This window comes from Tympanuchus pallidicinctus, unplaced genomic scaffold, assembly GCF_026119805.1.
Source record: "Tympanuchus pallidicinctus isolate F22 unplaced genomic scaffold, pur_lepc_1.0 scaffold3, whole genome shotgun sequence".
NCBI classification, from domain to species: Eukaryota; Metazoa; Chordata; class Aves; order Galliformes; family Phasianidae; genus Tympanuchus; species Tympanuchus pallidicinctus.
The window spans coordinates 24,711,851-24,738,720 of NW_026294747.1; the positions used below are offsets into that span (position 1 = coordinate 24,711,851).

Sequence of the window (26,870 nt, forward strand, 5' to 3'; positions counted from 1 at the left end):
GTCTCAGTACTTTCCCAAGTCCATATATTCATTCACCAGCAGGTTCTGATTCTTCTGCAGGGGAGAAAAAGTGATACAGACATCTTTCTGAAACTTAATGCAGCATTTATTTTTTGTGTTGTCGTTTCCGCTCTATTGCTGAATTCAAAGCCTGAAGAATCATATCCTTGTTGTTCTGAATGTTGTAGCTGGTCAGTTTTATCAGATTGTCAAACTGCTCCTCTGTGTAGGTAAAGCTGTTTATGCAGTATGGGGAAAAAATGCCAGAAACATCCACATTGCCCTGTGCCATCTCAACAGAGCTGCGCTCCACACCTGCCAAATCAAGAAAAGTCATTGATGGGGCATAGGGATGGTCTTACATCCTCCTCTCCAGAGGAACATTGTTCCTCTCTAACTTAACACCACAGTACTTTCCATAGGAACCACATCAGGGGAGGAAGGGGTCTGTGCCAGCCCTTGCCTCCCATTCCAATACAAATAAAGGCTGCACAAGTGGTGGGAGGATCAATTCCGTCCCATAGCTTACCTGGCTCTTTGTATTTTCTAAATGTGTCATTCACCAGAGGGAAAAACACCACTGTTGGTGCCTCTGGGGTCTCTACATCTTCAAAGACGTAGCACTCCTTTAGATTTTTCTTCTCCTCTTCACTCATGTGGATTTTTGGAAATGGAATTCCCTGTTTTGAGAAGTACTTTGACGCTTCTTCCAAAGGCTACATTCAGACAGGAGAAAAGGTCAGAAACTCTACCTTCCCCTCAACTTTTCATAAAACATAACACATTCACCAAAGGCAAGACAGAGATCAGGGAACAGCAATCACTCTCAGTGTTTCTTTTGGTCTTTGTCTCTTTCATGAGGAATTATGTACTGGTTATCAACAGAACAACATTTCAAGACCAAGACATCAACTAGCACTCCTGATGATTGCCCTACCTCCTCCTCCTCAGCCTTTTATCTGCAAGATAAATAAGATGTTCATAGCTGTGTGCAGGGGTTACACAGCCACTTCATAAGCATACTCCTTAGTGAAGAAACTCTCCACACAGAAGACACAAGCAGCCATGTCAAGGTCCCAGGTGCATATAGGTATATAAGATAATGCTTACCTATGATGAACTTGATTAAAAGAAAAGATTTATTAAACTGATACTACTTCTGAAGTTCTCCCTAAGGGATTTGTCATGTCAAACCAATATTAAAGCAAGATCCAGATATCTAGAAAACAGGAACTGAATACCAAGAATCCTTTTCTCCCACATTTAGTTTTTTTCTACATTAATTATTCTGACTTCTGGGGAGCTTAAAAAGAAGAAAAGACAGTCATAATTACACAAGTGAACAAAGTGGTTACCACACCGATGTCTGTGATCCAGAAGAATAGTTTAAGTGTAGGACAACATCCACTTTCCTCTCCGGCCTCATGAGTGGTGGGTAGCTGATATCAATGTATCCTGCTGTGTCTGCAAGGCACAGGAACTCTGCTGTTTCTGTCAGCTGGTTGGGGAAATTCTCTAGCACGGTATCTAAAAGGAAATATTTCTTATGATGAGTAATTCAATGAAGAAGTAATATATTTGTTATTTAGCTAATAAAAGAGGAAATAAAAGCCCCTTCTCATTACTTTCATTTTCCAAGATCCTGCTGCATTATAAGTTCCATCCTGACTCAGAAAAGAATCTGTCCATAGAAAGAAGACAGAGATCCTCCACTTTTCACATTGTCCTTTTTCCATTCCTGATGAGCAGCAGTTGTCCTTCCTAGGAACCAGCGTATTTCTTGGAATATCTGTTAACATTTTAATTTCAATAAAAAAAGAGCTGTGCCACAATTAGAGTGGTTTTGCAAATTCATTTTTGAAATTTGGCTATTTATCTTGAAATTTTTGTTTCCAAAGTGAAGAATAATGCCTATTCACCTTTGACCTTCTGTTCACTATTGACAATACCAATCATCTAACCAGAAAAAAAAACAAATGAATAAGAAAGTATTTGGGGATGCTTACCTTTCCATATACAAAAGCTTTTGCTCTGAAGGTATTCATTGTGCATCTGGAACCCTTTTAGGAAGTTGAAGAACTTTGAGACCATTACTCGCTCAGTCAGGACTTCCCGAACAATGCCCATGATGCCACATTCAGGAGTGACTATGTAAGTCTCCAACTCATGGTTCCTGACTGGTGGAGAAGGCTCATCTCCTTCTGATGGGTGGAGCAGATAAGCAAGTCATTGTTTTGATAGTGATTTAATAATACTTAAAATAAAGACTTTCTTCTATATGCATCCAGATGTTATATTCATTTAAAGATTAGTAAAGTAACAGATACAGTAGAAACAGAAATATAACCAACCAACATCAACAGCTGTGGGTTGAGTGCATCTCAGTGAGCACCTTTCTGAAGGATCTGATGAATGACAAGCATCCAAAAGGTTGTATGAAAAGACATTGCTCCACAGGCCTGTGGAACGATAGAGAACAGGGAAACTGCTTAGAAACATTTAAATGGAAAATATCCCTTTGATCTTTCCAGAGGCTTTTAGCACATGCAAAGTGTTTTCTCATAAAAAAACGTTAGTAAGTTCTTTCACAGCAACACACAGTTTGTCCTCAAGAGGAACCTAAATGGTTTTAAACATTGTACTAGGCCTTCAGCTACCATAATTCATTGTCACACACAGCTATTACCAGTACACATTGCAAGACACCATTTTCTATCCTGCATATTCCTGTTCTATGAGAGAGTAAAACCATACCAATTCACCTAAAGCAAGGGTTTGGTCTATAAAGAATGTCATAAACAACTGTATTAATAATTAAAGATTTAGGGATTGCTCCTGAACAGCCAAGATCCAAGTGGTTACAGAACAATTTGAGATGGCCTACAGAGTATTTATTTCCCCTAAAACAAGACATCTTCAAAATCTCTTGTTTCTCCTTTCCACAAGTTACTTTGAGTGAGAATCATCTCTGCCTCCTCATTCCCATAGTTCTTCCACTTCTGTCCTCTCACTTAAGACATTACTTCTCCTTGTAAATTACATTTCTTTTTTATCCTATAGCTGCTGTGTTTCACTATCAGTATGTTTTAATGGTACCTCAGGAGGGCACTTGCATAGTACACCACTAGGTGGCAATATAGCTCTAAACCTCCACTCAGCCCTTTCTAAAGATGCACCTATGACTTCGGGATCACCAGCCCATTTCAGGCTCTGAGGACAGGAACACAGAGCTCAGCCTAAACTGGATGTGCTAGGTGTGCTTGCTACCTGGACACTTTGGGTATGACCACACCACAGACATTGCAAAAATGCAATGAGACAAAATGTTCTCAGAAGATGCTTTGTAGTCCCATGTAACTCCATAATCCATCTCTTTTCTCTGATCATTAGCACAAAGTGCTTTGAAGAAGAATACGAAGAAATTAAAAGTGCAGTGTGGTCTCTTCTCCAATCTCCAGCACCTCATGGGTCTGAATTTGGTAATTCCAGTAGCTGGTGGTTATAGTGTTATGGAGTCACCAGTGAAACTACCTTTCATGAATTCGTCCTCCCCTTTTTAGACCTATACATACTCTTGCCTCCTGTGATAACATGAGTCTTGTCCCCCAGCTGCCTCTTCTCTTTACTCATGACATCACTATAAGCTCAAATATAATCATTAAAGCTCTGAGAATTAGAGTCTGTGAAGCTAAACGCAGTCTTCCTCGTGCCCAGGTATTTTCTAAATATAGTAGCAATATGACTCTGGGCTTTTTGCATAACACCTTGAGGTGCACGGTTTCTCTGCACTTCAGATAAAGAATATCAAAGATATTGTTTTTAATGTGGGTTTTTCAGTCATATTTCTTATTGGCGTTCTTGGTGAGCTGTCGTGTGTCATACTTATTTACGTGTGAAGGACTCTTCTGCAGAAGAAGCAGAAGAGTGAACCAGAATAGAAAGTAGTGTCATAAAGAATTCTAGTGTTAGAAAAAAATAAAACAAGAAGAGTTACATAAAAATAGCAAAGCTGTCCTTCCTGCATTACTGAGACCACTTTTCTGAAACAAGGATAGCAAAACACATTGAATTGATTACACAAGAACTGTACATTTCAGCCCTGCATTTTGCAGGGCACTGACGGAATATTTAGGAATTGTGCATATTAAGCATATTTTTATGCTATCCAAAGTCTATCAAGGAAGCACATCACCTTTCATGAAGCAGATCCGAGACTCAGGAAGCTTCTTCATCAAGCGACCCATGAAGAACTTGCTGCCAAAATCTTCTGCACGAATGAAGGCGCCATATTTTAAAAACCCGACCTCATAAGGTGTGAACTCAACCCATTCTGCAGAGAAACAAAACAGACATTTTAATTCATTCCATCCACATCTCCTAGCAGGAAATACCTTGAAATGACAGGGAAGCAACTTCAGGACAAACCCTATGAGCATGGTCATCACGGACTCGCATTCATCAGGGTAATGATATCATTAAGATAATTTCAGCCACTCTCTCAAGCAATTTTCCCCAGACTTGTTCCTATGGAACTCTCCAATGAGTCGCTCAAGATAGAACATAAATGAAGTTTATACCAAAAGAAGTTCAGCCTAAATTAACCCATACATAGATCTAAGGCTGTGATTTGGGAGTACTTTGGCTGCCCTAAATACTGTCCCCACACTTTTCCTGTCCCATAGAAGCTGGATTTCCCCCAGACACTAGACATAAAGTCTGAAAATGGAAAAGATAAAGAACTGTTTATAAATGCTATGATTTGTCAATGCAAGGGGTTGCAAGATATACTGTAATTGGTAACAGAGATAGAACTGAATCCAGATACAGTTTAGTTTTGCCATCACCTTTAAACTCTGGAAGGCTGTAGTCATCTTTGATGTTGAGGATCATGTAGATTGGAAGGGGATTCTGACCTTGAGTTAATGCCCGTCTCTCATCAGACAGTTTGTGATTGTTTTTCTGTGTATTGACCAGAAAAAGAGAAAGAGCAAAACCAAGGGACCTTCTTCACATTGTGCATGAGCTTGGAAAATTACAGAAAAATAATACTTATTTCCAGCTACGTTTCTTATTCTTTCTACTCATCTTGTGCCAAAACATTATTTTTTTTTTTAACTGAAGAATTACCTAAGCATTTACACACCTACAAAGACTTTTTTTGATTACAGATAAGCTATGGGAATTTTGTGGCACAGAGGGTTTTCATTCCTCTGAGAAAATGCATTCATTTTGCATGGATTATGCAAGTTCTCACAGGGATAAACAGAGCAAAAGAAACCAAAATCAGGATGCTGGAACCAGATGTTGAGATACTCATATAGGTATAGTGAGATACAGGTTTCTTGCTCTAGTGAATATCCCTCAGAATGGTAGCTATAAGTTGAGAGAGATGTGAGGTCAAAAGCCCTTTGTTAATCAACAGAAACCATCTCTTGGATAACACTGGCAGGCTCTCAGGCTAGTGCCTGTCCCTGGAGCTTCTATTTCTGTATAGTGGTATTCAAGACTTGTTAAGGACATGCTACCCCATCACTTAATGCTCTTTCCAGCAGGAGCCCCCAGAAATCAATGCTAGAGATCTGGTATCCTTCTTGCTTCCGCAGCTTTAGCTCTTGGTCGTAGTACTTTAAGCTCTCCGGAGAAAAGCAGCTGAGCTTGCTCTTGGTCATATGTCTGCGGACTTCACGGATTGGTCCAGAGATATCCTTGTGTGACCAGTCAGGACTCTGGTACAGATGTGCCAACGTCCTGAGGAAAACAAAGAAAGCACATTGTCATATGCTCATAAATATTTCCACCTCCTAGACTTGGATTTAAGGACCACAAAAACAAACAAACAAACAAAGTAGTTGAGGTTCATTAAAAACATGAAAACATGTCTGAGGCTCAGACGTTCTTTGATCTAGATTTTTATTTAGGTCCCAGGAAATTCTACCACATATAACTAAATTGCTTATTGTACTTTAATTAACTAAATTAAGATGCTATGCCATTCAAGTTAACTGTTAAATGTCAAGAAGATGAAAATCAAGATAAAGCTGATTTAGGAGTAGGAACTGAAAAATCCAACATCATAAAAACAGCAGAAATGGTTTACAGTGTTTTCCTAATACAAAAGTAAAAAAGCCTGAGGCTAAAAACATACATCTTCCTTTACCACAACAAAGAGAATGAATCTCATACAGCAGTTTACAGAGCTGAAAAATGATATCTTTGTTCAGCATTTCCTTACCATGTTGAGCCAGATGACCCAGTGATGTAAGAAATAGCATCTAAGAGACCCAGCTTTTGAAGACCTAGCAGGTTGCCTAACAAAGATGTCAGTGCCCGAGTGCCACCTCCTGTTGTCATGACTGCTACAACTGGAACCTTTTCAAGCATGAATACAGCATTTAGTAAGCAACAACATCATAGTTCATATTAGCACATTATATTTCAGCTACATGAACTACACATTTCTGTCTTGGAAGAATTCTGACATTTCATCATTTCCCCAAGCAGAGGAGAAAAAGATGAAATGCTGGTACTTTGCACAGAAATTAAAAAAAAAAAAAAACCCTAAAAACTAAAAACAACAACAACAAAAGACAATTTGCTAGTTCAGATATTTTTCAACACAGAGAACAGTGTTCTATACTGTAATATGCTGGCTTACTGAAACAGCTCATAACTTTTTATTTTCAATATTTTCAATATTAGGTTGTATTTCCCTTCATGGAACATCATCTCTTGAGAGCTCTATTCTGAGAACTAGAAATGCTCATCCTCTCTAGTAAGTAAAAAATAAAGACTGGATTACATTTCCCATAAAGTATCTAGAGTATATAATTGCAGAGATGAAGCACAAAGCCCAGCTAAATAGAAACCTAAATTATATTACAGGAAGATAAATTCCTCCAACTAAAACCCACTGGGAGTGTAGTGGCTAAATGACATTTCCTATACACATTTCCAGGCAATTATATCAAGAAAATATTTAGCTCTGCTTCTTTCACCTGATGCAAACCAAGCATTTCAGGTTAAAGCAAAGCATTCTGATTTCGATATAATGAAGGAAACAAGCCATTTTCTTGTTGTTTGTCTGCTTGTTTTTGTTTTTCCCACTGAAAATACTGTGCTAATGAGAAATAATATACTGGTGTGATCAGTGAGCAGGGACATCCTCTACAGCTCATTATATGACCATTTTGTCATATAATATTTAACATGCCTTTGGCCCAGATGTCCTGGGCAAAGTGAAAACCACTTTGTGTAAAAAAGTAAAAAAGTAAAAAAGCTCCCAAAATGAAAACTTCAATTCTGTAGTGCCTGATCTCAGATTATATTCCCTCCCTAAAATGTAAAACATTTCCATGACAGCATGCACATGAACAAGTTCAAACTCTTGGATTTGATACTACCCATGCTCTCACATTGTTTCATCTAAACATTTCTTGATGCTTTACATGGGGCACTTCACATGGAGGATGTAAATTCCACATCAGTGCTAGTTAAGGAACAACCAATAACCGGCTGTGGATTTGACTCATTCCTGTCACACTAACAAGGTCCAGGCCCAATGTTGCTCCCCATACCTCATGGTCTTGTAGGTCCTGTTCTAAGTTAAGTGCTTTTTTCAGGGCAGAAGCCACCAACTTCCTCCGTTTCTGTAGGAAAATTTTCTCCTCCATGCATAGATCAAACTCCAAGCGAACATCAAGGTTTCTTGACCTCAAAAAGACAGAGTCCATGGTTAAAAGGAATGTAAGAAGCTCGAGTATGTGATCACTTACAAATAAGGTCTGGACCTATGCTTACAAGTTGTAAATTCCATAATCAGGATTTTAAAAGCTGCTACTGTGATCCTACAAAGGCATCAGAAAAGATAAGTGAAAAGGTTGTAAAGCCTTAGACGAAAGAAAATTTTTTTTCTACATTGATTTTCTAGAAGCATCTAACATATTGTATCCATTTACAGGTACCACAAACATTGAAACATTTAAAATCTATTGCCTGAATTACTCCAAGTTTTATAAATTCAGCTATTTCGAATCCTTTGCAACCAAGGAAAATGAGGCACAAATACGGTTTTCTAAACTTGTAGTTCAGTAAATTTTTTTCAGCCAGAAAAGATCTTCATCACAAAACCACAAAAAGTAAAGACAGAATTTCTTACCAGTCCATTGACTTTACATGTAAATTGACTGTTTCATTCTGGAAAGCAACACAAAACAAAGAAAACCACAACACATCATAAGTATTGGAGATGCTCTTATGTCCTTTACTTACAGTTATATTTGAAGCCCTTCACTTTTTATAAGAGCAGTGTTGGACACACAAGGCTGTAACAGTAAGAAAACCATACAATTTCTAGAACTTCCCCATGTCCACTAACATTATTCATACTGAAGCTTCAGCCATTTTAGATGTATACATCAGTGAATACAGCAAAGACCAGCACCAGCTCTGTCACTGTGCCTTGCCTTGCTTCATTGTTTGCATATACTCTAGCTTGCATTAGTCCAACTGATCACAGAAACACTTCTCTCAAACTTTCGGCTGTGATTTTTATTTGTGCTCAGCTCAGATGAAAATGTGCAGGTCAGTAACTGTATAGGAATATAAATTTATCACACCTGTTCACCATCTTAAGAACAAAATAAATCTCTTCCAGACACACTGTATTTTTATTGGATAGTAATTTCAAGCAAGGTGTAAAACCCTTCCTTGCTCAGAAGCTGCTGAGTTTGCAGCTCTGTAATACAGGGTCTTTTTGCCAACACTAGCATCATGAATTCCCATCCCATAAAAAAGCCTACTTAAAACTTCAGAGAGTAGCAAACTTCAACACAAAGATACGATAAAAAACCCAGACATAAAGATTGTATTGCCAGAATCACAGACATATCTATAAACAAGCCACAAAATATGAGAATTGTCTGTTACGTTATGTGAGAGCTTATACTGGCCAGTGTTATTTAATAAAGTCTTTTGCATAAAACAACTGCAATAAACTGAGATCCTAAGGGCCCACTACCCCCTTCCTCCCTCCTCCCCTTCCCACACCCTTGCATTGACTTTTATTATTTTGCATAGTTTTCTAATGCTCAGTGGACTGCAGAAAATAAGGATTAGCAGTTAGATATCTAAACTTCTACCTCATGGTAATCTGGTTAACTCACACTTGTCAATCCTGGGACCACAGCTTCAGTTTTATTCTATAGAGTTATTGTCAATCACCTTTGCCACTGCTACTTTCTCCTTGAAGGGAAGTGAATCCAGAGGAACAGTGAGGGATGCAACGCAGTTTTTCTTCTCTTCACCTGAGGTATACTAAAAAACAGATTTATAAGTAGAAAAATATTTAATGTATACACCATAAAAAGTACTGTCACCAATTTTTTTAAAAATAGGATTGACTCCCAGCAGTTTCCAAGTTGTTATCTAGGTGTCTCAGTGCTCTTCCAGAGTAGATGATCATGGAAGTTGACTTCCAATTAAAATAATAATAATAATGATATTTTTTTCCATATGTCCCAGTGAAATATGGAAAACTATGAATTTGCTGTGCTTACTCAAGTAGAAGATCACGTACCAAGCAGAAGTGTGGCTTCTTTTCTGCCAGAGCCATGCGCAGCTCTGCCACACCATGTTTCAGACAATGGAAGATGAGAGGCCTTGGGGGTTGCAGGGAAGAGCCCAGTGACAGGGTTTGGTTCTGTTCATAGGATCCATTCACTGTGAACAGGAAGTCTTTTTCTAAAACAAACAAACAGGCATATTCCAAACAAGAAATATTACAGGGGGGGGGGGGGAATAAAAAAAAAAATAGCTGTATAAGAAACTCAGACATATGGGAAAATTGGGCTAAACTGAAATAATTGAGATAGAAAAATATATTTACTTCTACTTTACAGTATTAATAAAGGTCATGCTCTAATTTCAAACTCCAGTTTTGCTATTTGGCATAGACACTAATTGTTGGATCTGTACAACTTCTGTTTGTAACCATCTAATATCTGTGCTCTATTGTTAAGAAAAAAGGAGGGAAATTACTGGATAAAAAAGTGACAAAATAGAAGAAGTTCTTAATTATCTAAGTTGTTTTATTTCACAGGGTTTAAGATCTAGTCACCACATTTCCTTTCTTGTAGCACATTTTTTTCTGTGTTAAAAGCTTGAAGTCTAACCTGAAACTACTTTCTTCTGTCTATTTTCCACAAGGACTTCCAAGCAGCAAGCTTCACGAGACTGTCACAGGGATGAATAATGAGAGAATTAAATATCCAAATTATGCCACATTTCAATAACTTTGCTATTTAACTCTGGCCATCTGGGTTCCTGGGGTCTGGACACCTGCCCACTGTGTGTTTGGCAGGTATGAGCACTTTTATGATGTGCCAGCTGAAAGAAAAATGGCTGTAGCAGTGTGTCTGTCCGTGTGATAGGAAAGAAGGGGACATAATGAAAGGAGTGGGAGTATGCCAAGGCCTCCTGAAGATGGACTGATGAGCAGCCAAATCACAGAGCTGTCCTTGCAGTCCTGCCTGTATGAAGCTGTACAGTGAAGTGCTACCTCCCTCCAAGCAGTTAGTTAGGGGCAGACAGGAAGGCCAATTCCACTTCATCCAGGATAGAGATGGCTCTGGGAGTCCCAGGAGCAGTTCCCAGGGGGAATGACACAAAGGCAGCAAGCAAATGAAGGAGCACTTTAGGCTCTGCCAAGAAGCTTGCCATCAGCTGATGATGGAGGACTGGCCTGTAGGTATCCTCAGTGACTATGTTTGCTCTTTCTTAATACATCCTTACCCCAAGAGCCATGCAGGCAGATGGCTGCCAGTTTCTGATGCTCCTCCTCCCACCATCCCGCATCTCCCTTTCCTTCAGCTCTGACTGCAATTACTTTTCGGGGCCCTTCCCATATTTATCATTCCCAACACCAGAAAGATAATGAACACAGATAAATAGTTTGAAATTACCACCAAGACACCATTACTGATAAGCTTTTCAGGAGGAACTGGACTGAAAGAACAAAAAACAAAATCAGAACATGACCTAAATACCTCTTTAAATGAACTGTGGGAATAACACTTTCCTTAAAGGCTGTCTTATCTAACACAGTCTGTAACAAATCCCTGATTTTTAATTTTGTTGTTGCTTTCAAAAGACATCTAAAATTTGACTTCTTCATTTTTTTATGATAATCATAGAATCACAGAATGGCTTGGGTTGGAAGGACCTTAAAGGTCATCTAGTTCTAGCCCCCTACCGTGGGTAGAGTTGCCAATGACTAAATCAGGCTCTACATCAGGTTGTCCCTATCCAACCTGGCCTTGAACACCTCTAGGGACAGGGCGTCCACAGCTTCTGTAGCCAACATGTAATAGTAATGAATACTAAGAAATATTGAATACAGTCACTGCATTCTTATCATCTTTATCCCACTTCCAGGAAGTACTGGGATAGAGTAGTATCCAGGATGACTTTTGGTAGATAAGGAAGAGAATGTTTTTGCCAGTATGCAGATAATTTGATAAACATCAGCTGACTGTGATGCTGCTTTGAACTATGTTATACTAAACTCTAGCATTTGTTTGACATTTTGTTGGTTCCATTTAGGCTTTACTCACATGCTCTCTGATGCAAACTCAACTTCCAGCATCTCCTGTGTCTGTAAAAGATTAACTTACTCTAAGCATTTGAATTAATTTTGTCACCAACTATTCTTGTTAATGAGTATTCTGGCTCCTTAAATGGCTCTTAAAACCCAAATTCACTCTTGTTTTAGGGCATGCTCAAATGAATAAAAGCAGTTGAGTAAGGGTGATTTTGGAAAGTATTCTCCATCTTTTATCAAATCAGTCTTTAGGCTGTGCTTGTCCATTCAAAGATGAGGCAGAGTAAAATGGCTACTTAGGGAATCCTCAGTTACAATAGTTGGCTATCTATCATCTTTACCATCTCAGCATGGATATTTGTGTTATATTAAAGAATACAAGCTATCAGCCTTTAACTGAGCACTTCAATAACTGTGTCAGCACATGCCAAAACTCTCAAGTGCTTGTCTCAGGAAAAGAAATTCTGACAGAAACTTTGCTCAATAGCAATGGAGTTTTCTATCCTCAACAAAATCTACTTAAGAAACAGATTCTAGACACGTGAAAAAAAAAGAAAAAAAGAAAAAAAAAAGGAACTCTGCTGCCAGAAGGATTGAGTAGCTAGCAAAAATGTTCAAAGTAAGGAGCACTTTTTACTGTACTGAACAAGGTTTGGACATACAGGATAAAAGAAGGACAAATGAATATGATAGAAACTCTCCTGCCTACAATTGCTTTACAATAAGTCATGTAGGGAGGTAATAGCAAAAAATACGTTTCCTTCCTGTGGGCAAGACTGTTTTATTCCTCACCTCTGGATTTAGCTGAAAAGTCAAGCGAACAGTTTCTCCAAGCTGTATTTTAGCAACATCAAAGAGGACAGTGAAGAGGAGGTCATCTTTAGTGATTGTATTTTCATCATAGACTTTCAGTTCAAGAATATTCTGTGAATAGAGATGGAGGGTTAAGACCATTTCTGTTTGGAGACTTTGGGCTACTATGAGGTCGGAGAGGAGAGGAGAGGAGAGGAGAGGAGAGGAGAGGAGAGGAGAGGAGAGGAGAGGAGAGGAGAGGAGAGGAGAGGAGAGGAGAGGAGAGGAGAGGAGAGGAGAGGAAAAGAAAAGGGAAAAGGGAAAAGGATCAGACATTATGTGAATAGCTGTGAAATCTCAACTATTTTCTACACATCACAAAATAAAATTGAATTTTGCTGCTGCACGCTGTTGTTACATTCACTTACCCATATCCCTCAAATCCTTTGCAAATATTTTTTATGGCACCCTTCAAACACATCACACAGTAAGATCTTTGCCCCCAGTAGAAAAAACAAATCCACTTTGCATCTTACTTTTACTTGGCTTTGGATCCTGAAGCAAAATATTTCATTCCACACTGGATCTTTGCAGTTCTTGATGGTTCTGGTCCGGACAGTATCAGAGGAAGCAGTGGGCAAGGACAGGCTTACATAGCAATCAGCTTGACTAACTGTATATAGAAAGATACATTTTAACTAACAAACTACAAAAAAAAAAAAAAAAAAAAAAAAGATCTTAGAGCATAAGCTTATAGCACTCTATGGACAGTAAACTGCAAAAAGGAGATATTGTTTTAATACTTTTCTTACAGGTTTTTACTCAACAGCACTAACTACTTTTTATCCTGTCTAGGAGGCTGAAACTGAAGCTACTGAAGTAAAGGGAACTGGTGGGGGGGAGGAAGAATGATTTTACATATCAAAACGTATTATTGATACATCCCCAGTCTGTGGGAAATCGAGATCTGTTGTGGTGAAGATTTGCATTTTGAGAACCTTTTTTAAAGGTACTTAACTAGTTAACTCTTCAAGCACGTTAGATAAGGAGCAGTCTTCACCCTCTGTGAAGAAACTTCTAATTTATTAGTGTAGCATTACCTTAAACATAGTTTGGACACAAGGTTGTCAAATTAGATAAAATACAGCATTAAAACTTCACAATACATGCAGGTTGCACTGAGGTGGGCTCCCAGAAACTGTCTCCTCCCCAGATGGAGGTAAATAACCTTGTAGCAGGGGAGCACAGTGTTGCAGGGTATTGACCGAGTCTTGGGGATTGCTGCAGCTTTTAGGTGAGGCAAGCTGAAAACTTGTAGGTCTGTGCAGTCAACTTTCCATCTGTGTGTTAAATAGATCAATCTGATGTATTTAAATTGTTTCTTTGTTAGGATTCTCACTGATACTTCTAAGATGATTTTTTTGTTGTTGTTGTTTTGTTTGTTTTGTTATCGTTTTCCAAGGAGTAGTGTTGTGCATCTCTTACTAAGTGCGGGAAAGAGCTGATATCTCATGGTATCTCATGAACCTTCATAAGATGAGATCCTGAAAATATAGTGAAAAATATGGCAAGAATCACTCTCTCTGCACTGTTTTTCACCCTTTCTAGTCTTCCCATTTGGAGAAAATCTGCTATTCTGTAGTTTTATACATTGCTCTGCATTCACTTCTACACAACACTTTATTTTTCGTCTGCTGAACAACCACAGTTGTTTCTAATGTCTCCAGCCCTTAGAACAAATTTGTGATTACGGTAACAGTTTAGATGTGATGTACTAAGAAGCAATTTGGGACTGTAGGATACATGCAGGGAAGCAGCATGACGACCAAGTGGGTAAGCTGCTGGAAAAGGGCTCATGATGTTTTGGCTCCAGTTCCAGCTCTGCTCCAGGCTGCTAGGTAATTGTGGGCAATTGCCTACATTTAAATATATCTTTTCTATCTGTGTCACATCAATAAAACAGTGAAAATGATCATTTCCTCACTTGTAATCTGTTTTGATATTCCACAATTAAAAGCAACATACAAAACAAAAAATAACTACCACTAATAGTATTACCAACCCACAAAAAAAAAAAAAAAAGCATCTTATCAGCAATTGTTTTACCTTCTCAATCAGTCCCTCATTTCTCACTCCACACATTCTTTATAATTGTGTTATTTATGTGGCAATTAATAGGTATTGCTTAAAGCAGTTTATGGAATCATGTTATGTAGGATTTCTTTCAAGTCTTCTGATAAAATCTGAATATTAAACATCTTCCCCCTTGCTGTCCATAGCAGGAAAGGATGACTTGAACATTCCAAGTGGAGACGTTTATACTGGTAATTAGTATTAGGAAAGTTTAGATTTGTTACTATAAATTTCGATACAGAATATGCATGATGTACCTTTATATAACAATTTATTGATTAAGAAGGTCACAAAAGAGTTTATTTACCTCCCTCTACTATTTTCAATAATTCTTCCATTGAGTTTTCGTAAGTGAAAATGAGAATACTGATTTTGCATAGGTACATCCTCTGGCAGTGTCAAATACATAGGTATGTGCATTTCTGAGAATTCATTCACTTATGGTCTGGCTAAGAATCCTCTGAGAAGATGGACATTTGATATTTTCAGAGTATCAAAGAGGCCACTTCTAAACTCATGACTTGAACCTAGGTAGAGCTGTGGTAGGAACTTTCTTCCTTCATTCTCTTTGAATACAGCTGAACTATAGCAAACTTGAGAAGTTACTCCAGGCTTTAGCAAGACTGTATTATTAATAAGAGAAAAACACTCCCACAGCTTGATCATCCATACTAATACCAGCCCAGTCAGTAATCACCGAGTCTCAACATAGCCCAAGACAAAAATGCAGATAAAGGCATTTGAATCTGAAACAGACAGATCACTGCATGAAGAAAAACAAATTATGCCACAAAACTACATTGTTGCAAGATGTATCTGATAACTTACACACACACAACACAGATTTACAGAGTTTTTGGACCAGATCCCAAATACACAATGCTAGCTTTAAGTACAGGAGACTAAGATCTCTTAGCATACATTCCTACTCATGCACAGGAACAAATGGATGCTCAATGTCTTCCATGCTCCAGCTCTTTCCCACTTTCTTCCAACTTCTACCAAAAAAGACTTTAGCTGTCACCAGCTATTGAATTTAAATATGTCCAGATTGAAAAGGATTGGTTTAAACAGCCTAGCATATGAGAAAGAACTGAAAGATCTGAGTTTGCTAACTCAACAGCAAAGACCAGCAAAGAATATGGTAACATCCAGAGCTGGAATGTCCAAATGATTATTATAAAGAGGACAGTGATTAGAGTCTCAGTATGGCAGGATGGAAATAAAGACAAACATTAGGAAAACTGCTCCAGCTCTAAAACAGTTAGCTCTAGTGAGAGAGGTTTTTATAATTTAACTCATTTCAGAGGGTACCCCTACCTAGATATGTACCAGTGACAGATAAAGTAAATTTGATCTTGCTTCAGGAGAAGAGGACCCTTCCAGGTGAAGCTACAAACATATCAAATGGAATCTGAACTTGCTGCCATGTGATACCTGTGCTTACGCTGGAAGGCAATAAACAGAATAATCATGGCACATCAATCATCTTAGAAACTAACTGATCTCTCTCCCAGCCCTGACCTGTCACAGTAGGAAGCAACAGAGAAATCCTTGTACTGTACACAGCCCATGTCACACATTCTAATATAGTATATGGGTGGTGACAGGCCTCATTATCTCCAAAGCCATTGCAAATCTCCTTCTTTAACATGCACAGAGTAAGACTGTAAGTTCCTTGGGAAAGTGTCTGCTTTTTTCTTACACACAGCATGTATGTACCATGAGCTAGATCCATAGCTAGAATATCTGTGTATGAGCTCAACACAATTGTCAAAAGGAAACAATACAAATGTAAAACCATACGGTGCAGAGATGCCCACAAACAGCTGTGCTGAAACTTATTTATTCCACTCCAGCTCCTCTGGAACAACAGAGATAAATCACATTACCTAAATGGTAAATACAGTTGGTTGACATGAGGTGTTTTCCCTTGTCTGGGTTTGGTGCAAACCAGAAGCGGAAAACATTTGCAAATATGATGAGCAATGTTAAAAATATCCCACAGTCACACTTAAAGGAAGTAGCACTGAAAATCCACAGTTGACTGTAGATTCAATACACGTAAGTAAAAATAAAAAGATACAGATTTCTTTTTTTTTAAGATGGGGATGGAAGAGTTGCGCCTGAAGAAACATCATAATATCGTATCATCATAATAAAATAAAAAAGTAGGATGCAATAAGTAAACTCACTCCCTCACATGATGGCTCACAGCTAGTATGAAGGTAGAGATGTTATTGCTGATGAGTTAATTTGGTGAGAAAAACTCTATAACACACTGGGACAACTCACTGGAAGCAAGGGTGTGTTTTACACGACAATATAAATGGGTCTTAGTGTACCTGAAACTTTCAACTTGTAAGTCTCAGTCACCATTTTATGAACTGAATTTTGGATCTACAGGGTATAAACACAGAGATTACAGTTTAATTTGTTAATTCAGTCTGGACTAAAAGTTTACATCACAGCATTGGTTCACTTGCCATAAATACTACAAGTCACATGTGTTGCAAACACATGCTTTGCTTCTGTCAGTCATCTTCACATTTTATATGTCTCTTTTACAAAAAATGTCACTGTCAGCTTCTTTCACATCAAAGTGAACTGCATATAGACACACAGCTTACAGGCTGTCTTTTATTGCAAGACTACAACTAAACCTATGTTCACAATGAAATCAAATGAGTTCACACTTCTGACTGAAATCCTCTGGGACTCTCAACTAATCCAGGAGTCTACAGCAATTTTCCTGTGAAAAAGAATGAATGAGAACATTAAGAATAAATATGATATGATTTAAAAAAAAAAAAAAAATTACACTTGAGACCCCTCTAGTTTTCATTCTTGATCCAGAAGGAAATTCTTGAAAGACAGTAAACATTGGTACTGGATGAATAGGCCCAGGTGAATACTTTGCTAGGTAGACATTCCAAAAGATTGCCAGTTTAGCAATTGTTAAGATAGTAGAAAATGATAAAGTACCAGCACTAAAATTTGACATTGATGCTTTCTTTCAACCTTCACTGGCTACTACTGCAGTGCTACCTATAGTCTCTGCAAAGAATACAACATGACAAAATACCCAAGAGAGAAGCCACAGTCTCATAACACACACATATCTTTTCATCAATGCAGACTATCATAGCAATGTTAAATCTAGCCTCTCTTCTTTACATTGGTCTCATATGTAACAGTAAATCACATCCAGGATAATGGTTCTTATCTACAAGCTAATCAATGACTACAACTCAGTAAAAACATTGCCTGAAGCTTCTCTCTGGAGACCATCACTGATAAAAGTCCTCAAGCTCTGTGTACCTTGCCAGTGGACAAGGCTTTCCCTGGCACTGCTCTGAGTCGTGAGAATCAACTCAGACAGGGACTAACACATACCACAAGCCTTATCATGTTGCTCCTTCAGCATAAGGCTCACCTCAGCACCACACTTCATCTCATCTAAATGACTTTGAAGGAGTACGCATGCACAAAACCAAATGTTCTCCACTCAGTGAGTGCAGGAAGGAAGGAATCATGGATAACAATATCAGTCACACTGCTTACTGCACAGCTGGATGGTCTGCAAATAATGTTGTTCTAACGAAACCAGAATAAGACAGATTTTAGAAAAGATTTTGCAGATTCTTCAAGGGTGTGCAAGAGTTAATGAAAAAAAATATATTTTTCACATTAAAATACTGAAGACAATCAGTTGTATCACATTCTCTCTCAGGGAACTACCTCAAAAATCTTGAAGTAAGTATAATCTGTATCAATCTTCATGTTCTTCATGAACATCTTTGAATGTATCACATAACAATTAGCACAGACATTGTGACATTCCATTGTCGTCAGCATGCAGTGTCAGACATGGTAATCTTCAGTCTTAAATTCAATACATCAATGTATAGAATGTAACACAAAGCAGGATATAAAGTAAAAATGTGATCCTTATCAAGGGTGATAAAAAATGCCAAGAAGCAACAAATTCTAAGATGTGCAACACTGTAAGCATAGACAAAAAAAAATGCTCAGCTTAGTTTCATAAGTCATAGGAAGGTATTATACAGACAGCCGAAGGATATTTGTAAATACAGAATGCCAATTCAGAAACCTGATGACATATGCAATTATCTGCTAACAACCACTGAAGCTGCCCACATACATTTGAAAGAAACTGAAGAAAATTCAAGATAGGTTTTTGCATTTGTATTACTTATTAGCACAACATTCCATGAAAAGCATTTCAGCTCTGCACAAATGTCCATCAGGTATCCAAGCTCAAGCTACAAAGCCATGTCCTGAACAGTCTGCCACAGCCTACTAGCTCTGCAAGACAGAGAAGAAATGAAGGGCTGTGAATCTCTGCATGGACCTCTGTTTTCTCAAAACACAGGTGGTTCGGCATTGCTGCCATTGTCACCTACCCATCCCTCTCTTCTCCACCCAAGCTTTCCACTCATGCATTTTCATCGACTGGGACTTTTTCAGAGCTGTTTTAAAACAGGTTTTGACATTAAAAAAACATTTTAAAAGTTAAAAACACATTTCAACCACTCATTAACTAGAGTGGTTACCCTCCTCTAAATGTGAGGGTAGTGAAGTCACAAAAGGCTTTTATAAGATCATTCATGTTCAGTAAAGCATAAAAGCTGCAATACCATCTGTGCTGGTAAGAGCATGGTAGCTCAGCTTTTGCCTTTGAGACAGGAACAAGCCTAACACAGCTATCACAGGTAGTAAATGTTTTTCATCAGTCCTTCAGGCAGTAACCAGTTCATCCTCCGAATTCCCATGTAAGGCACCCAATGTTTTTCTGCAGTCCTTCCTTTAGAGAAAGCCATAGAATCATAGAATATCCCAAATTGGAAGGGACCCATAATAATCACTGAGTCCAACTGGCTCCACTCAGACCCACCCAAAAATCAGACCACAAGTCTGAGAGCTTTGTCCAAATGCTTCTTGAACTCTGAGAGCTCAGTGGAGGCTGTTCCATTACCCAACCGTCTTCTTGGTGAAGAACTTTTTCCCAATATCCAGTTTGAACTTTCCCTGTTGCAGCTCCATGCCATTTTCATATTCTCACAAGGAACTAAAACTCTGCATAAAAACATCTTCTCCAAGGTTACACCATGAATTTACAGCAAATTGCAACAAAACATTCTATACAATACCTTCCACCACCAAAACAGCTTTGTATTCTTGCACACAGGAAGTACACAGAAGTCAGGACAGCAATAGCAAGATACGTGTGTGCCTGTGTACAATTTGTTAATACCTAGCAGTAGGTACTTCTCACCTGCATGGAGATGCCCTGATGAAGATTCTTAAGCAAATAACATTTTATTGAGCTCCTTGGTTGTACACAGCATTGTGTCTTTTAGTGGAGGCTTATGATTTTGTCAAGTCACAGCACGGGTTTTTTTTATCTCTGTACTCCTTATGAATACTATGAATACAGAATACTATACAGTTGTATACAAAGCAACAAGCAATATACTGCCCATGATACACTCCTTGGTGTATCACCAACAATCTACTAAGGGGTTGAGAAACAGGAAAGGAAAAGACCGAGAAATAGTCTCTTGGACTAGAAAACACAGAATGAGGGAAACTGGATTTTAGCATATATGTAGATGGTAGCAATGAGATGAGGAAGACTGAAAGCAGAGATGGATAACATGAGTGAATGAAAACCAAGAGAAAACTGAATAGAAGGGAAAGAACTTATGAACAGCTGCAACTCCAAAGGACACAGTATTGAGATCACTCATTCATTTGTTGTTCATATTATTAACTGTGGTTATTAGTTTGCTATGATAAACATCATTCATGATATCAACATGATAAACATCATTCAGAACCAGATTTCCATTTTGCCAGATGCCTCAGTAGTCATTCAGTTAGACTTTGATCTTGATCTAAACAACTTACAATTACAGTAAGAAAGTCCCACCTTCAGATATGATGTCACAGGGAGGAGTTCCTGGTGATCAGCAATTGCTCTTGTATTTGTTTGTTTCAGTTTCTTAACCAACTAAGAAATCACTGTTCACAGGCTTTTGTGCAACCTTTGTAGGTACCTGCATAACTATTTCTCTGTCTTTGTTCAGATTCCTATTACCAAGCATTTCTCTTCACCTACCATGATGATTTCTCCCAATGCAAATGCAGCCTGCCTGAACAGCCAGTATCATGAGGAACTTTTATCATATGCCTTGCAAAAATGTTCTTCTGAGGACCATGTCATCCTGGGTGACCACATTCATTTTAACAGGAAAGCGATCACAAGTGCTGGTTAGCTCACCTTTGCTGCCTGTCTGCCCACTTCACACCATGGCTTCTGCTGTCTTCCCTGTCTTCCATATTGTGAGCAGTGGAAAAGGCAAGAAGCAACATATGTAGTTGGTTGATCACATCTTCAATCATATCTTTCCTACCAGTTTCCTTTAGAATGCAGGTGAAATTTTCTTATTATGGTGGTATTGCCCAGGACTTAATCATAAAAAAAAAATAATCAGTGAAACTGACTTCCAAATTTTAAAATTAATGACCAGTGCAGTATTAGGAGTATGCTACGAAATGACACATTAAGACTCAGATTTAGCACCATAACTGCACAAGAAAGCAGTATAGTCACCATTCCTTAGAGGTGTTCAAGAAATGGGTAGTTATGGCATTAAGGGACATGCTTAGTGAGCATGATGGGGATGGGTTGATGCTTGGACTAGATGGTTTTAGTGGTCTTTTCCAACCTTAATGATTCTATAATTTTATGAACCATATAAAAAGATGAATATAAGGCTTTATCTAATGAAATGCTAATTGAGAATTATGTTATCATTTCTGAAAGATTAAAAATTGTAGTTCTGGGCCATTGCAGTACACATTTTTTGGAACCCTGAAGTTTGCTAAATACAAAGCAAGGCAAACTAATGTTAAAGACATTTTCTTACTCCTAATTGAAATAATGTTTTAAAAATATGTGCATGTAGCAGAGATTACTTGATATTTTACCTGCAGCTCTTAAACAGGTTTCTCCACTATGAGAGAGAGTTTGCACTGTCAAAAATGCATATTTTCCCTCCCCAAACAGCAGTGAACTGTACAGAAAAGTCCACAGTAAACCAGATCTGCCAGCTTTGAGAAGCAGACAGTGCCCAGGTGTGTAAGCACGGGGGCTGCAAGTTCAAGTTGCGCTCCCACAAGCCAGGCAGTACAGCACACAGCAAGTTGGGGCAAGCAACCCGCAAGCTGTTCGCACTGCAGGCTTTGGGGAGAGGAAGCTAAAGTGGTTGTGGACACAGGCACAGCAGCAGCAGCAGCAACTTTAAGAGCAGCATGGGTGCTATCAGAGTGAATGTTCAAAATTCACTGCCTGCAGAAAGGCTATGGCCAGCATTTAACTGCAGGCACAATGTGAAGGCCTCACATGCAGCAGCAGCTCAGCAGTCAAGGTTTGTGCTGATAGCCAGGCTGTTTACTTTGCATTCTTTCACTTCTGTGCATGAAACATCCACACTGAAAATGAAATCTGCACTGGGGAATTTACACAGTATGGGTCTAATTCTTGTCTACAACTAGCATGTGATTGAAATGCACTTGTACTTGGCCAGTAGGTAAATCTCTCCAGAAGGAAACTCTCATGTGGTGGAAATGCAGCATTCTGCATAAAGGTAGCTTCAAAGAGGTCTGTGAAGAAATGGGTGGGAGGACTTGGGAATGAAGAATGAGCCCTCCTACGAAGATCTTGGATGGTGGACCAGCCCTTGACAAACAAGACTTCTGCAACAACTGATTTCTTCCTACACTTGGTAGGAGCCTTTTGAAAGCTAAACTCCATTATGCCAACTGACAGGAAGAGCAAGACAAGATCATGGGAAGCAACTGAATGGAAGAGCAAGGTCAGTACTGAAAATAAAACTGATTTTGCCACTACAAGGATAGCACTGAGATCATAGCACCTGTCTTTGGTCCTTCTTGTACTTGGCAGGAAACGCCTTTGGTGCAATCCAGTGCAGCTGCACTGAGATCATAGCACCTGTCTTTGGTCCTTCTTGTACTTGGCAGGAAACGCCTTTGGTGCAATCCAGTGCAGCTGTTGTGCCTTATGCCCTTCAGTGGGAATACAGGAATGGGAAGAGCACAGGCCCTTCTCACCTTGTTACTTCTGCACCCAGTTGTTCTCATGAACACAGCTAACTTCCCCCCCTCCCCGAGCAGTAGCAGCAGAATGCAAGGCCAGCACTTCTCTGCTGGTAGAAAGCAGCCACGTTCTTGTACCTGCCCTAGAGATGTGTCACAACTCCCTATTTCACCTGTTCTTCAAGCCAGTCTGATGACTGATGTTAAGACTTCAGGCACTTAAAAACACACATCTCCACATATTCACCCTGTGCAGCTGCAGAGAAAGAGCACCGTCCAGGCAACAAGACACTATGTGCAGGCATGGTGGATAGATTTATGAAGGTTCACACACAAGGTTTTCACAATTTAAAAGCCAGATCTGGAATGAATACATGGGGACAATTGTCTTTGTGTGAGAGGGAGCCCTAAATAATGCATAGAAATGGCTTTTTCAGGTCAGCCAGAAAAGATCAGATTTTTTCCAGCACGTATTTCTGCTATGTAAGGCAAAGTGGAAAAAAGAAAAAAAAAAAGCTATGACTATTTAATCAGCAGTATAAACAAACAGACCTCACTAAAGTTGATAACACCCTGAAAGTGGTTTTTGTGTTTTCCTTTGACAGAAAGGAATCTGGGCTCCCATCCAATGCAAAGTGAGCTGTAACTTACCAAAGTGAAACCCTCTGTTGGCCTCCAAGACCTAGATCTCTGAGCTACAGACCTCATAAGCCACAGATCTCTTGGGTGAGCGAGGCAGGGAAAAGAACGTCTTGGTGTTTGCCCTGTCCAAGAGGATCTGTTGTCCACTTCTGAGAAGAGATTCTCAAGCCAGATGACAGCTCTGGTAGCACCATTTTTACAACTTTGATAGAAAATCTGTAGTCAAATTCAAATGTGCAGAAATTGCAACAGCATCTTGGGAATGCTGTGTTCTAGTTAACGTAGGAGCAAATCATTCTGATTCATGAGTAAGCCGTACTCGTATCTGATTTCAACACGCATTAGTAGCCTACATTAGTAGCCTAATTTGTGTTATTACGCTCTCACTGCATACAAATAGGACCATTTATCTGACACAAAGGTTCAGGAGATCGTGATCATAGCAGATTGCCACAGATATTCTGTAATGTGAAAAACAAGTCCCATGTTATACAATATGTGCAAGATCTAAGGAGGAATGAATGCAGTGGGTTGTGTGTAGCAATCCCTCTGCACAAAGGAGGATGCTGTCCCTCCTTTAGCTGCAGAGTGCCACAGACAAAAGGTAGCAAAGTATACTCATCTTTGACCTGTGGTCTTCGAAAAAATGCAGCCTGACCTAATCAGATCCTGACTGTATCAATGCACTGATGGCTTCTTGCAGCTTGAATTATTTCTTTGCCATCTTTCAACTTTGTCAGCATCTCTTTCTCTCTTAATAAGTTTAAATTATACAAAAATAGTTATTGAAACAAGTAACTTTGTGGGGAAATACAACTGTTGGATTCTACTTTTCCTAAAATATATTTTAAACTAAATGTTTCAACTGCTTACAAACATGTGAGTAAATCCATGAATTAAATGATAAATGCATTTCCACAAAAAGTATTATCAAAAATAATCCCAGAGCAAAGACTAATTCTAAAACCAAAATTATTTGTAATTTTAGTTACAGATACTATTATCAGTTTTATTGAATTATGATATAAATCTATTATTATGTTTAAAAAATTACTTTATATCAGCTTTCTTCTTAATAGTGACTAATTTCTCACTTATTGACATGTTGACAACAAATACTAGCCTCTAAAAAAAAGTAAGCAAAACCTTAGGGTCAATCCAGTAATTTTCTGAAAGCCTCCATGGAGGCAAATAGCAAATACTCTTGCTGAGTTTGCTTGTGTTTATTTAGCACATAAAGATTCCTAACCACCTCCCTCCTATTGCGTTCCTGTCTTGTTCCTTCTCCCCAAGACAGATACTTGAGCTGTCCTGCAGCTTGTTTTCTTCTACCTCAGTAGCCTCTGAGATTTTCTGTCTTCACTTCCACTCTCACCAATTCCACCAAGCTCCCAGAAACATTTCAGTCATGCTGTTTTTGCCTTGAAAGTCTGATATTTCAAATGCATTTCAGTAAACATGTCACAGAAAGAGTTAGAAAGAGTTGTCTGAGAACAAACTCATACAATATATAATGCTCATAATGCTCCTTTTTTTTTTAATCAAACACAAAAATGTGAAAGTGCCTGAATGTTTTTCTGCTGTCTGCAAAGACAGAGAGATGGTAGTAAAGCTCCAGTGTTACCACATAGCCTCTAGCAGCCACTCATTGTCAGTGTTGGCATTTTCATCTAGAATTAGAGGTGCAGCCTTCATCACAGCACATCACAGAACGTAACTGATAATTAACAGCTGTATTTGTTCAGCAAAACTGGTTCTGAAGCTTTTCAGCTGTTAAGACACTTCACATTGTACTTCAGCAGACCTTTGATATTTCCATTAATAGCAACACTTCTGTAAACTGAAGGGTATTGTTTATAACAGACTGTATTGTAAGATTAGTCCAAATTCAAATATACAGCAGTATCTGGAACCATGGTGACACTTTATAAACAGATACAAGTTGCTGTGCTCAGTTATACTCACTGCTTTCAGAACTGAACTACTGAGAAGTGCAAGGAAAGACTGTGATACTCACACAGATCTGCCTTTCTCAGATTTCTCATCCTTATGATTTTTACAGAGAGGGAGCTGCATGGGCATTCTTCACACTGCAGGACAGTGACAAAACAATTGCAGAATTAATGAAACATTTATGCTTCAAAAAGCATGCCCTCACATAAATATTTGTTGCAATTTTTAAAATCATGCAGCAAAATTGGAAGAATAATTCTCCTGCCCTTCATCAACAAGGAAAGTATTGTTTTGCCCCTTCTCATGAGGCTGTTTCAGTGGTTGAGGACAGGGAAAAGAGTAGAGAGGATGATTAGGGGACCATTCTCTGCCCAATGTTTCTGTAGCTAGTTGAGTTAGACTCATTTGGTTTATTTGTTAAGCCATAGGAGTCCCAAGCTGAAGGGCTCTGAGCACTTTATCACATCCCTCGCAAATTCCTGGTATCTCAGACTGCTTCCTAGCTTCTACATGGATCACTCAATGCATCTTAAATTCTCTTCACTACCAAAAATGCCTCCACAGAGCTACCAATATCAGGAAACCCATCAAGTTGTCTAACATAAGTAAAAACATGCAAGAATTTGGACTGTCATCTCCCAAGACCTCTCCAAGGCACAGGAATCCCAATCTCAAACCCATTCCTGGCCAACTTTAATGGATTACAGTCTGAATTTCTTACCTCGTGAGCACTCCAATATGATCCCATCATGCTCCCAGCTGCATACAAGTGAGCTATGGGTGTCACATCAGTATTAGAGACAACAGTTGGAAGTGACTCATGAAGTACCTCTGCCAACTTGAGAGGATTATCCATGCCCCACCTTCTCTAGTGCCTGAAAGGGAAAGTATGGACAGAGAAGAGGAGGGAATTTGTGAAGACTGATATCTGAACATCATGAGTGTGCGTTGAGGGAAGGCTTTACACACTTAGAGTTAATAGCAAATCAAGGTAAGAGTCCAAAGAGTGCACACAGCACAGGAATGGATACCCATGACTTGGCCTCCTAACAATGCACAAATAGAGAAGATAACAGCAGTTATGCATAAGTCAAAGAAAAAAAAAACAAAACAGCAGCTCTACAGCACTGCAATCAACAGTCAAAAGGGCTTTGGATAAAACCTTTGAAGACTCCAAAATTCAGCTAGATATTATTTTATTTTTCTTCTAGGTGGGAGGGGCAGAGTTACTTTTTTGTTTGATTTTTCCTCACTTTTGTGTATGTATTTGATCATCTTGGTTTGTATTTTTCGTGCTTTCAGGACACTCCCACAAACAAAAAACGGAGTAAACCAAGGAAAAAAAGAGCACATTTTCCTCCAAATTAGTACATACAGCAGATATGTGAGTAAACAACCCTTCCATGAGTCCAGCTACTAACATGTCCAAATATCTGAAACAGTGAGAACAGTTAGAGGTGATACTGCATTCTCACAGTACCCATGCCTGCCTTCCTCTTCTGCAAACATCAGGAAAATATGCAATAAAGAGTAGTTCTGGCCTGATATTCTATCCAGAAAGACACTGAAAAGCTCAAAAGAAGGAACCTGATCTGTTAAAATGGGCATT

The 26,870-nt window shown here is 38.8% G+C and overlaps 1 protein-coding gene across 1 annotated transcript; it reads right to left on the reverse strand.

Annotated features, from left to right (window-relative positions):
* LOC128086482 (cytosolic phospholipase A2 epsilon-like) lies at positions 1 to 26,012 on the reverse strand. Its single transcript, XM_052695173.1, has 20 exons — positions 25,983 to 26,012; positions 25,326 to 25,398; positions 12,925 to 13,061; positions 12,389 to 12,520; positions 11,610 to 11,650; positions 10,959 to 11,001; positions 10,170 to 10,230; positions 9,575 to 9,738; positions 9,220 to 9,312; positions 8,156 to 8,193; positions 7,575 to 7,710; positions 6,233 to 6,369; positions 5,526 to 5,748; positions 4,845 to 4,959; positions 4,193 to 4,330; positions 2,352 to 2,459; positions 2,007 to 2,201; positions 1,361 to 1,527; positions 530 to 716; positions 1 to 315 (listed from the first exon to the last, which is right to left on the reverse strand). Exons 1-20 carry the CDS (start codon positions 26,010 to 26,012, stop codon positions 107 to 109), a joined length of 2,427 nt encoding a protein of 808 aa, XP_052551133.1. The 3' UTR covers positions 1 to 106.
* Positions 26,013 to 26,870: the final 858 nt, after the last annotated feature.